This window comes from Trachemys scripta, chromosome 14, assembly GCF_013100865.1.
Source record: "Trachemys scripta elegans isolate TJP31775 chromosome 14, CAS_Tse_1.0, whole genome shotgun sequence".
Taxonomy (NCBI): Eukaryota; Metazoa; Chordata; order Testudines; family Emydidae; genus Trachemys; species Trachemys scripta.
In genome coordinates, this window is record NC_048311.1 from 41,087,106 (window position 1) to 41,100,317 (window position 13,212).

The window sequence follows — 13,212 nt, forward strand, 5'->3', positions numbered from 1 at the left end:
CAAACCTGAATGTTTTTCTAAAAGATCTGCCCTAGCTCAGACAGGAATTGTTTCGAGGAAGTTCTCTGGCCTGTGTTATACAGGAGGTCGGACTAGACGATCATAATGGCCCCTTCTGGCCTTCGAATCTATGGGATCTATGAACATTTGGACTTAAACCAGCTGCAGCTGCATTGGCGTCAATAGGGCCGGATCCCCAGCTGGTGTGAATCAGCCATCGCTCCATTGGAGTCAATGGGGCAGGCCCCCAGCTGGTGTGAATAAGCCATCGCTCCATGGGAGTCAATGGGGCAGGCCCCCAGCTGGTGTCAATGGGTGCTGTTCCATTACTGCAATCAAGTCAGCATCACTCCATCATTTAAATACTGACCCACATCCACTGAGGCCAGCTGGGGATCTGGCCCCCTTGCCCTTCGCAGGCACGGAAATGATCAGTTAAGGCACCTAAAGATTCATCACAGGACCTGAGCGCTGCTGAAAACTCAGATCGTGTGTTTTTGTCACCTTAGAAATAAGAGGTGAGAACTTGACCAGAGCTTTGCCATTGATGTCAATGGAGCCAGGACTTCACCCAACCTCACGAAGAACATGGAGCCATTTCCACTGGTCATTTTGAGTCATTTCCCTCCAATGCATCGACCATGAACATAAAACTGGCCAGGCCAGGCCAGACCCAAGGTCTGTCTAGTTCAGTATCTCCGGCAATGGAAGCATGACAAGCTTCAGAGAAAGCACTGGAGAAATGTGGAGTCATCTGTCTCCCGTGATGTTCCCTTCCTGACCACTAAGAGCGATCATCTTCAACCCTGAAGCATGAGGATTTATAACCCTTCCAATAAGCCATGTTCATTGGGAAATGCCCAATATGCATCAGAAGCAAAAGCCATCGCACTGTCATTCTCACCCCAGGGAAACGGACAGGTCATTTATTGCCTTTTGCCTGGACACAGAACTCGCAGACGCCGTGTTTCAGAAGATGCTTTATTTGAATTTACTAAAATCAACTAGAGAAATGAGCACATTTAGATTTGGATTCAAGGCTGATTATGCCACTGGCATCCGTTGATCAGAAGCGATCTTTGTTGGGAGACCAGAGGTGTCCAGAGCGGGGCTCATTCCTTTCATTTAATTTCGAATGTCATCGTTCTGTCTCCTCCCGGCTCTGGGGCTGTCACCTGAAAAGGACAGAAGGACAGACCTTCAGTGCCACTTCATTAGCAAGGCATCGGGACGGCAGAAAATGATCTAGGGGTCAGGGTGGATCACAACTTGAATATGAGGTTGTGAAAAAGGCAAATATAATTCTGAGGTGTATTAATGGGAGCATCGTATGTCAGACATGGGAGGTCATTGTCCAGGTGTAGTTGGCATTGGTGAGGTCTCAGCTGGAGGACAGTGTCCAGTTTCGGGTACTGCACTTGAAGAAAGATGTCGGCAAATTGCAGAGAGTCCATAGAAGAGCAACTAAAATGATCAGAGGTTTAGAAAACCTGACCTAGGAGGGGAGGTTGAAAAAATTGGGCAGGTTGAGTCTTGAGAAGAGAAGGCTGAGGGGGGAACCTGATAACAGTCTTCAAATATGCAAAAGGTTGCTAGAAAGAGGATGGAGAATAATTGTTCTCCACGGCCACCGAGGGACAGACAAGGAGGAATTGGCTGAGTTTGCAGCTAGGGAGATTTAGGTTAGATACTAGGAAAAACTTGCTAGCTCTACAGATAGTTCGGCTCTGGAGCAGGTTACCTAGGGGAGGTTGTGGCATCCCCGTCATTGGAGGCTTTTAAGAACAGGTTGGAAAAACACCTGTCAGGGATGGTTTAGATATATTTGGTCCTGCCTCAGCATGGGGCGGGGGGAGAGGGTGGACTTTTGAGGTCCCTTCCAGCCCTATATCACTATGATTCCATAGTTGGGTGGTTGGTAGATGTGTATGGGGGTGGTTGGATGGGTGACTGTGGATAGGGATGTATGAGTGGGTGGACGGATACGTATGGGAATGGATGGATGGATGGACACAGAGTCACTGAGATCGGGGCCCCATCACGCCGGGCGCCGCCCAAAGTCAAAGAGATTGGGGTCCCCTTGCACCGGGTGCTGCAGATAGTCCCTGCCTGTAAGAGTTCCCAGTGTAAATAAACAAAAGAAGCAGGATCACACACCCCTGCTCCAGATGGGGATGCTATAGACAGAGACCATCCCATCGCTCTGTCTTACCTGTCTCAGGCAGGGCAGTAGCTCCACTGATGGTCCTGGTCGTAGTTGTCTGTGCTGGAACACCAGAACTTCCCGTTGGCCTCCGCCAGGTTGGTGCAGGTGTGGAATTTAAACTTCTTGTAGATGAAGGGGAAGACACAGAGCTTGTCGTGGGAGGGGCGGTCGTAGTCTGCAGACCAAACACACCGACAGCGGATGAGCACTGTGGCCAGAATCACGGGTAATGCATAGCAAATGCAGGCGGCATCAGACCACGAGCAAACACTTTGTTAGATGGTTCCCCACATAGCTTAGGGCTAGGGGAGAGAGCGCGGCCCCATGACAGGGTGCCAGGCTGAGCAATGAGAGACTTGGGTGCTATGCCTGGCTCTGCTGGGTGACCTTTAGCAAGGCACAACCCAGCTCCGTGCCTCAGTTTCCCCACAACATGGGGCTAATGAGCCAAAGATGCCAAGGGGACAGGCAAAAAATGTCTGTGCAGTTGGGGGTCGCATATGCAAAATGTGTCAGGTGGTTTGTGGGTCCATGGGGAAGTGCATTTAGCCAGCTTGAACATGCACAGGTGGTTAGACACAGCCACACCCCAGATGTGTTTTTGGGGTACATCCTCTGTGGTTATTACGTGCATTAGTCAAGGCCTCTAGATACTCGTGTGAGATCTGGGGCTTTTTTTGCTGAGATCGGGGCACTGAGTGCCACCCAGACACAGTCACTGAGACTGGGGCCCCGTCATGCCGGGCGCTGCCCAGACACAGAGTTACTGAGATTGGGGCCCCGTCGGGCCGGGCGCTGCCCAGACACAGAATCACTGGGATCGGGGTTGTGCCAGGCGCTACCTGGACAGACAGAGACCGACAGTCCCGGTCTCAAAGTGCTGCCAATCTAAACAGCCAGCAGAAGGAGCCCCACCGCTCTAGGGCGATTTGGGGGATGGTTTTAAGAACTGCTGAACAGCTGCTACCCATGAACTTCAGCTTGCTCAGCTTTTCCTAAGGGACGGGGTGAGGGGGCCAAAAAACCAACCAACCACTTCCTAACTACTCACCCAAGGAGTCTATGACAGAGCCAGGAATTGAACCAGGCCTCCGTGAGCCAAACACCTTAACCGCCAGGCTCAGCTTCCTCTGCCTCCTGCCTTACCTGGCTTGGAGCAGTAAGTCCACTTCTTGTCCACGTCGTAATTCCGGGTGGTGCTGCACCACAGTTTTTCCGAGCTCTCCCCGTCGCTGATGCAGGTGTAGTGCACTTGTTTGTTATAGACGAAGGGGAACACACAGCTCTTTCCTGGCGCGTTCCCACCCAGAACTAGGGAGGCAAAGGGAGGTGGTTATAGACACCGCCAACACGTCCACCTGCCTACAGACTAACAGCTCCTGCATCCCACTATGACTCGGCCACCCATCACCAACAGCCAAGAAATCTCAGGTAAGTTTTCATGGATTCATAGATTCCATGACCAGATGGGTCCTCGGGGATCATCTAGTCTGACCTCCTGTGGAACACAGGCCAGTGAATGTTCCCCGATTCTCTCTGTGTTGAACCCAATAACTTGGGTTTCACTAAAGTATCTTCTAGAACAGCATCCAGTCTGGATTTGAAGTCATCATCATGGCTAAAGCATCTTCCAGGAGGGGCAACAGGAATCTGGCTTCCCAAAACCCACTGACTCTATCGCTTCTGGATCTGATTCTATGGCTGCTCCTAGACCCTGGCCTTGAACCTTTCCTGAAGGAATCCTTAGAGGCTCATTCAGCTGGTGGGAGGGGTGTGTTGAAAGCCAGGATCCCACCCATCAATCAGGTAGACTCCCATTGCCCAACTCCCATTGACATCTGCTTCCACATCTGCTTTTCTCTGACACATCCAAGTGTCACAACTTCTGATTGGCTCAGGGGCACAGCAGAGAGGTGATGAGATCATACAGGTGATCCGGAGGCTCCTGGACATAGAGGTGGGTGAAACTTTTCAGATAAAAATGTTTTTGGCTAAAAGTACAGAGTCAGTGAAACCAAAATATATTGTGAAAGCATGTCAGTTGTGTGGGATTGTTCATGTTGCAAAAATGACCAAAAACATTCAGAAAAAGTTAATTCTTCAACCTGAAACAACTTCTGCTTTCAAAATTTCCTTCTATTTTATTAAAACCGAAATTTAGATAGTTTAAAAATGTTCAAAATTTAAATGAAATTTTCTTTTCAACCCAAAAGAATTTCCCCCCCTAAATTTTCAATCAATGACAATTTTTTAAAAATTAATTTTTGGGATTCCCCCAAAATAATTTTGTTTCCTGATTTTTTAATTCACCAAAAGTTTTAAAGAAAATTTCAATTCCAGGATCCACCCAAAATGGTTCTCCCCCCCCCCCCATCTTTCAAATCACAGAAAATTTCCAACATGTTTGTTTCTGGGATCCTCCCAAAACACATTGTCCCCCAATTTTTTTTGATTAATTGAAAACTGTGGAATATTTCATATTCTGGATAACCCGAGACAAATGTTTTTGTAATTTTTTGACTCACTGAAAATTTCAGATATTTCATTTTGGGAATCCACTCAAAACCATTTTCCTGACTTTGCAATGACAATTAAAAAAAAAAAAAAAAAAGAACTTTCATGATCCACCTGAAATGATTCCCCCACGCCCCGGGTTTTTGATTCACTGACAATTTCAAAAAAATTCATTTTCGTGGCAACTCATGACAAGTTTCCCCCTGATTTTTCAGAATCATCAGCAAGCCACAAATTAGTTATTTGCCCAGCTGTATAGGTAAAACACGAGTCAGATCTGCCCCAGAGAGAACATACGAAGCAGACTGGATACATTACTGGTATCGGGGCAGTAGCTCCACAGCTTATTCCGGTCGTAGTTCTGGCTTGTAGCGCACCAGAAATGTCCCATCTTGTCTCCAGCGTTGGTGCAGGTGTGAAATAGCTGTTTTTTGTAGACGAAAGGAAACGTGCAACGTTGGCCATTGGAGTTCCCCCCGTAGGCTGAAAAGGCAACGAGCAAAGCAGAGTGAACAGCAGGAAATGTTTAATGATTAATTATTACTGATTTAATGTTCACTGATTTAGATAATGGCATAGAAGCAATGAGGAGTGTGGACTCTTCGTTGTTTTTGTGGATACAGACTAACACGGCTACCCCTCTGTTACTTGACATAATGACAGAGAGAACACTGAAAGTTTGTGGATGATACCAAGCCGGGAGGGGTTGGAAGTGCTTTGGAGGATAGGATTAACATTCAAAATGATCTGGACAAACTGGAGAAATGGTCTGAGGAAAATAGGATGAAATTCACTAAGGACAAATGCAAAGCGCTCCACTTAGAAAGGAACAATCAGTTGCACACAACAAACTGGGAAATGACGGCCTAGGAAGGAGTCCTGCGGAAGGGGATCTGGGGGTCATGGTGGATCACAAGCTAAATATGAGTCAACAGTGTAACGCTGTTGCAAAAAAAGCAAACATCATTCTGGGATGTATTGGCACGAGTATTGTAAGCAAGACACGAGAAGTCATTCTTCCGCTCTACTCCGCGCAAATTAGGCCTTAACTGGAGTATAGTGTCCAGTTCTGGGCGCCACATTTCAGGAAAGATGTGGAGAAATTGGAGAAAGTCCAGAGAAAAGCAACAAAAGTGATTAAAGGTCTAGAAAACATGACCTGTGAGAGAAGATTGAAAAAATGGGTTTGTTTAGTCTGGAGAAGAGACGACTGAGACGGGACATGATAACAGTTTTCAAGTACATAAAAGGTTATTACAACGAGGAGGGAGAAAAATTGTTCTTCTTAACCTCTGAGGACAGGACAAGAAGCAATGGGCTTAAATTGCAGCAAGGGCGGTTTAGGTTGGACATTAGGAAAAACTTCCTAACTGTCAGAGTGGTTAAGCAATGGAATAAATTGCCCAGGGAGGTTGTGGAATCTCCATCATTGGGGATTTTTAAGAGCAGGTTAGACAAACACCTGTCAGGGATGGTCTAGATGGTGCTTGGTCCTGCCATGAGTGCAGGGGACTGGACTAGATGACCTCTCGAGGTCCCTTCCAGTCCTAGGATTCTATGAAAGCCAAAGAGTTTTCTTAGCAAAAAAGAAAAGCTGGGGTGGGGTGTCTCATCTCACTAATGCAGTGAAAGCCGAAGATAATTTTTAACAGTGGGTGAATGGCGTTGTGCCTAGGAGCATGTGGAAAAATTGGAAAGAGTCCAGCAGAGGGCAACAAAAATGATTAGGGAGCTGGAGCACATGACTTATGAGGAGAGGCTGAGGGAACTGGGGTTAGTTAGTCTGCAGAAGAGAAGAGTGAGGGGGGATTTGATAGCAGCCTTCAACTACCTGAAGGGGGGTTCCAAAGAGGATGGAGCTTGGCTGTTCTCAGTGGTGGCAGATGACAGAACAAGGAGCAATGGTCTCAAGTTGCAGTGGGGGAGGTCTAGGTTGGATATTAGGAAACACTATTTCACTAGGAGGGTGGTGAAGCACTGGAATGCGTTACCTAGGGAGGTGGTGGAGTCTCCTTCCTTGGAGGTTTTTAAGGCCTGGCTTGACAAAGCCCTGGCTGGGATGATTAGTTGGGAATTGGTCCTGCTTTGAGCAGGGGGTTGGACTAGATGACCTCTTGAGGTCCCTTCCAACCCTGCTATTCTATGATTCTATGATCCTGGGGGCCCATCTGATGGCTGCATCACAAGGAGGTGCCAGGCAATCTGGCTGCACCGGGGAAGCCATTTGTAGCACGCAGCCCCACCAGCGAGCTCATTTGGCCCGCAAGACCGGGTGACAGCTCTAACTGTTCTAGAGCTCCATGTGCCGGCACGTCGTCCACAAACCTCTGTGCTGACACAGAGCGCTCTGATCACGACCAGGACTCACCCTCGCTCAAGCAGAAGCGCCAGAGATGGTCTTTGTCGTAGTTGGGAGTGGTAGCACACCAGGGCCGTCCCATCTTGTCATCGACTGCCGTACAGCTGTGGTAGGTAGTGCCCTTATAGATGAAGGGGAAGACGCAAGGGGAGCTCTCCGAACTTCCCCCCCCCGCTGGTGGAGAAAGGCAAGGGAGGAAAGGGTTAAAATAGGGCAGAAGGCAGGACAAAGGGCAGGCAATTTGCTGGGGGAACTGGGGGCGAATTTTCTCAACAAAACGATATTTTTTAAGTGGAAAAACTGCCGATTCACGGGAACCGAAAGCGTTTCAACATTTTGGCACATTTTGCTAGTTTTCATGCATTTTCCCACTTGAAAAGATGTCGAGGGAAAAAAGCGTGGAAATGTTTAGACACGTTTGAAATGAAAAATAAATACATTCTGGGTTCCCGGTTGGGAGCGCCTTTTTGTTTTGAAATTTAAGCTAATTAGAGAGGGGAAAAAAAATTTAAAAAAAAGGTGGAAATAGAAACAACGTTTCAACTGAGTCAAATTGAAAGAGAGTTTGGGTTTTCAGTTCATGAATATTTTCGAGGTTTCATTTTTGCCCCTTCAATCAAAGATGGGAAAAATGTTGAATTCCCCAAAATATTTCTAGGGTAGGAAAAAGACTCGTTCCCAGATCCAATGTCTCAATCTGCTGCCCAGATACAGAGTCACCGAGATCGGGGCCCCGTTGGGCCGGGCGCTGCCCAGACACAGAGTCGCCGAGATTGGGGTCCCGTCGCACCGGGCGCTGCCCAGACACAGAGTCACCGAGATTGGGGCCCCGTCGGGTTGGGCGCTGCCCAGACACAGAGTCACCGAGATCAGGGTCTTGTTGCACTGGGTGCTGCCTATACCAGCTGCGAAGTGCACACACCCCTTGTGTCTCTCTTGGCCCCACATACCTGCTGTGCCGCAGTACCTCCATTTATGGTCCGCATCGTAGTTCCTTGTGGTGGCACACCAGGGCCGCTTGCTGTCATCCATGGTGCAACCTGTGTACCTCCTGCCTTTGTACCAGAACGGGAATGTACAGGGCTCCTCCGAGTTCCCCCCAAGCACTGGGAGAGATGAGGCAGGGGAGGGAGATGGGACGCGGGAGACATGGGAAACAGAGAGCATGCTGGGTAATGTGGCACACACTCAAACCAGAATTGCCCCAAGTTGAGCCTGTGTCCAGGTAAATAAAACCCTGAGCCCCTCAGCATCCTGGTCACTGCCCTCCAACCACTCTGGGGTAGTGCAGGGAATGGGGGTCAGGGTTATGGGGCACTGGCAGAGCTGTGGGGGAGCTAGGGTTGCCAAATTTCTAATCGCAGAAAACCGAATACCCTTGCCCCGCCCCTTCTCTGAGGCCCCACCCCCGCTCACTCCATCCCCCTCCCTCCATCACTCGCTCTCCCCAACCCTTGCTCACTCGCTCATTTTCACCGGGCTGGGGCAGGGGATTGGGTGTGGGAGGGGGTGCAGGCTCTGGGGTGGGCCAGGGATGAGGGGTTTGGGGTTTGGAGGGTGCTCCAGGCTGGAGCAGAAGTTTGGGCTGCGGGAGGGGTGCAGGCTCTGGGGTGGGGCTGGGGATGAGGGGTTTGGGGGTGTGGGCTCCGGGTAGCACTGACTTCAAGCGGTTCCCGGGAAGCGGTGACATGTCCCTCTGGCTCCTAGGCAGAGGGGCAGCCAGGGAGCTCTGTGCACTGCCCCTGCCCACAGGCGCTATCCTCGCAGCTCTGATTGGCTGCAGCTCCTGGCCAATGGGAGCTGCGGAGTTGGTGCTTGGGGCTGTGCCTGCGGGTGGAGGCAGCGTGTGTAGCCCCCCTGGCCTCCCCCTTGCCTAGGAGCCGGTGAGACATGCCGGCCGCTTGCTGGAAGCCGCACAGAGCCGGGCAGGGAGCCTGTTTTAGCCCTGCTGCACTGCCAACCGGAGTTTTAATGGCCCGGTCAGCAGTGCTGATTGGAGCCACCAGGGTCCCTTTTCGACTGGGTGTTCTGGACACCTGGAAACCCTAGGGGGAGCCCAGGGCTGGGCTAGCAGGGGCTGCAGGTCAGGAGTGAGGGGCACTGGCAGAGCTGGGGGGAGCCCAGGGCTGGACTAGCAGGGGGCTGCGGGTCAGGAGTGAGGGGCACCGGCAGGGCTGGGCTAGCAGGCAGCTGCAGGTTGGGAGTGAGGGGCATGGGTGAACTTGTTGGGGGAGCCCAGAGCTGGGCTAGCAGGGGGCTGCGGGTTGGGATTGGGGTCACTGGCTGAGCTGGGTCCATGGGGGGACCCTGTGCCCATCTGTGTCCCTGTGCCTATGTCCCTGGCCGGGGAGGCCCCGGGAGCACCGTACATGTGTCAGGGCAGGAGCTCCAGCGACCATCCGTGTCGTAGTTCGCTGTGGTGGAGCACCAGGGCTGGACCCCGTAGCTCTGCTCCGTGATGCAGGTGTGGGAGGTGCGGCCCCTGTACACGAAGGGGAAGAAGCAGGGCTCGCCGCCCGCGTTCCCGCTGTAGGCTGGGGAGAGACACAGACAGGGACCGTCAGGAGGTGGGATGCCTTGGGGGCAACGCAGACATGTGTGGATCCCTCACCCCACCCTGTGCTGGGTTCAGATGCTCAATAAACCCTCCTGTTTTACGCTGGCTGAGAGTCGCTCCGGTCTAGAGAACAGGGTGGCATTATTCCCTCTGGGAGTCGAGGCCCTGGGGGGTCCAGAGTGAGTGGACTCCCTGAGGGGCCCACAGCGAGAGACAGACGTGCTAAGGCTCAGAGAGGTGCGGCTCCAGGAGGTGGAGGGGCTCAACCCCCAAAAGAGAGTGGACCCCTGAGAAGGACTGTCACACTGAAGGGGGTTCCCCCCCAGGGACCATACGGGCCAAGAGTGGGCACAATCTGTGAGTCTGTGAGAAAGGGTCTGGCGACCTATAGACAGACAGACAGATGGCAGGGGTGTACTGGGCTAGACAGACAAACAGAGAAGGCGCATATGGGGCTAGATAGAGGGGGGTGTATGGGATTAGACAGACAGATGGGGAGCGTACGGGGTTAGACAGACAGAGGGGGTATATGGGGCTAGACAGACAGATGGGGAGTGTATGGGGTTAGACAGACAGACAGAGGGGGTATATGGGGCTAGACAGACAGACGGGGAGTGTATGGGGTTAGACAGACAGAGGGGGTATATGGGACTAGACAGACAGAGGAGGGTATATGGGACTAGACAGACAGATGGGGAGTGTATGGGGCTAGACAGACAGACGGACCGTGTGGCTTTGCCCTGCCCAGCCCAGGAGGCAGTGCTGGGGCGCGTGCCAGGAAGACGGTGGCCGAGCGCCTGGACATGGGCCAGACCCACCAGCTCCGGGCGTGTGGAATCACAAGTGGGGAACACGACGGTTGTCTGTGCTGCCCAGCGCTGCCCCCCCATCCCCATCCCGTCCCCTGGCATCTTCCCCATCCCCATTCTACCCCATGGCTGCCCCCCATCCTGTCCCCCAGCTGCCCCCCATCCCGTCCCCTGGTTGCCTTCATCCCTGTCCTACCCTGGGCACTCACCCTCCTTGGAGCAGAACCTGTAGGCCTTGTCCCGGTCGTAGCTGGTGGTGGTGGCGCACCAGGGGCTGGACCAGATGCTGGACCAGATGCTGTCCTCGGTTGTGCATTCTGTGTAGACCTTGCCCTTGTAGGTGAAGGGGAAGAAGCAGGGGGCAGGGTCCGCACCTGGCCATGAACAAGGGGCAGAGATCAGAAAAGGGGACAACGGCTGCTGGGGGGCCCCTCCAAGCCTAGCAGGGAGAGCCCCGGGCCGGGGGTCAGGATGCCTGGGTTCTAGCCATGGCTCAGGGGAGAAAGGGGACGTCCCGGTTTGAGCAGGATGGCTGGGAGCCAGGACTCCTGGGTTCTCTCCCTGGCTCTGGGAGGAGAGGGGCAGGGGGTCTAGTGGTCGTAGCAGAGCGGACTGAGAAACTTCTGCTGTCCATCTCCGACCCCCGGCCAGGCTGGTATGTCACGCACCACTTCACAAAACACACTGTGCTACTCTACACAACGACAGCGTGTCCCACTGCACTACACATGCACACTACACCACAGCCCCCAGGCCATGACACTAATCAACAGCACGCTGCTCCACAACACACAGCGTATTACACTCCACAACACAACAAAACAGTGCCCTGAACAGTACAGTACGGCTCCATCGCTCAACACAGTCTGTTACACTTCACACCACACAGCTCCACAATGACAGACTGCTCCTCGGCACACATTCTCCTACACTGCTCCACAACACAGACTCTACTCCACAACACAACAGCCTGCTCCAACTCCACAACATGCACTTTACTACACAACACAACATGCGCTCCACAACACAACATGCATTCTACTACACCACACATGTGCTCCACAACACACTGCTACACAACATTCATTCTACCACACAACACAACAGCCTACTCCACAACACAACTCAACAACACAACAGCCTGCTCCACACCACACTACTCCCCAACATGCATTCCACTACAATACACTGCTCCACAACACATACTTCACTACACAACACAACACACTGCTCCACAACATGCATTCTACTACACAAAACACACTGTTCCACAACACGAACTTTACTCCACTACACAACATACCACTCCCCAACATGCACTCCACTGCACTACAACCCACTGCTCCACAACACGTACATTACTACACAACACAGCAGCACACTGCTCCACAACACAACAGCACACTGCTCCACAACACACACTCTACTAAACACCAACACCCTGCTGCACAGCCACACACTCTACCACACTACACACCAACACACACCGACCCGAGACAGCCCCTGCCTCCCTTACCTTGGGTCCCCTCCCAGAGCAGTGCCAGGGCCCAGGCCAGGACGCATGTGGCTGTGGGTGAAGCCATTGTTCCGTCCACACTGCCCCAGCCCCAGAGCCCCAGCCCCATATATACAGCCTCCCTTGGGGCTCCTCCCCTTGGCTGCCCCCAGGGGATTGACAGATGGTTTGCCACCTCACCACCCTGCCACACCAATGGCAAATCATCAGCCCTCTGCTTCCTGAAACCTGAGCCCCCCTGCCCACACCTCACTCCTTGGCCAGACTGTCTCATTGTCCCCCACAAAGCCAAAGCCCAGAGGCCCAGATCCACAAAGGGATTTGAAATCAGTGGAAATTAGGTGCTTAAATACCTGCGTGGCTTTGGAGAAGTGGGAGATTCAATCTCTCCTGGATATGGTGGGCCGGGAATTTTTGCCACAAATTTCCAGCTGGAAACGCAGCTCTGGTGCAAGTGAAACAGTGCATGGGGAAAAGTGGCTTTTGACCCATTGCTTGTCTTGAAAAAGGAACATTTGAAATTGTTGAAAGGAGCCGTCCAGAAATTCCAGGACAGTTTTGGGGAATTTTCAAGACCCACTCACATTTGCAACACAGAAACAATCGTGCAAAATTAAAGGTCCACCCAGCCCCCTACTGCATTCTGTAATTTATGGGTATCCCCAACCGTCTCGGTTTGGAGATTTTGGAAATAGAAAAGTTCTGGTTTGGAACGGCTTTTTGTTTCGAAATTTGTTAATTGGTAAGCGGAGAAAAAAGTAGATAATAAAAAATTAGGTCAAAACTGAAAAAAAAATAATTCAAACTTATTGCAATGATTGATTCATATGGAGTTTGTTTTTCATTTTTGGTGCATGACAATTTTTGAGGTTTTGACGTTTCATGATGGCAAATTTTTGAGATTTCACTTTTCCATGTCAGAAAAATGCCAAGATTTCCACTTGTGATGATCAAATGTAAGATTTCAGTATTTCAGGACAGGAATATTTTTGAGATTTTCACTTTTCGTCAAATGAACATAAGAATGGCCATACCGGGTCAGACCAATGGTCCATCTAATCCAGTATCCTGTCCTCTGACAGTGGCCAGTGCCAGGTGCCCCAGAGGGAATGAACAGAACAGGGAATCATCAAGTGATCCATCCCTTGTCGCTCATTCCCAGCTTCTGGCAAACAGAGGCTAGGGACACCATCCCTGCCCATCCTGGCTAATAGCCATTGATGGACCTGTCCTCCATGAATTTATCTGGTT

The 13,212-nt window shown here is 51.4% G+C and overlaps 1 protein-coding gene across 1 annotated transcript; it reads right to left on the bottom strand.

Annotated features, from left to right (window-relative positions):
* Nucleotides 1-964: 964 nt before the first annotated feature.
* Nucleotides 965-12,113, bottom strand: LOC117887107 (epididymal sperm-binding protein 1-like). Its single transcript, XM_034789349.1, has 9 exons — nucleotides 11,962-12,113; nucleotides 10,655-10,819; nucleotides 9,449-9,613; nucleotides 8,030-8,185; nucleotides 7,089-7,253; nucleotides 5,018-5,203; nucleotides 3,353-3,517; nucleotides 2,213-2,381; nucleotides 965-1,175 (listed from the first exon to the last, which is right to left on the bottom strand). The coding sequence occupies exons 1-8, from the start codon at nucleotides 12,068-12,070 to the stop codon at nucleotides 2,218-2,220; spliced, it is 1,275 nt and encodes a 424-aa protein (XP_034645240.1). The 5' UTR covers nucleotides 12,071-12,113; the 3' UTR covers nucleotides 965-1,175; nucleotides 2,213-2,217.
* Between the last annotated feature and the right edge of the window lie 1,099 nt (nucleotides 12,114-13,212).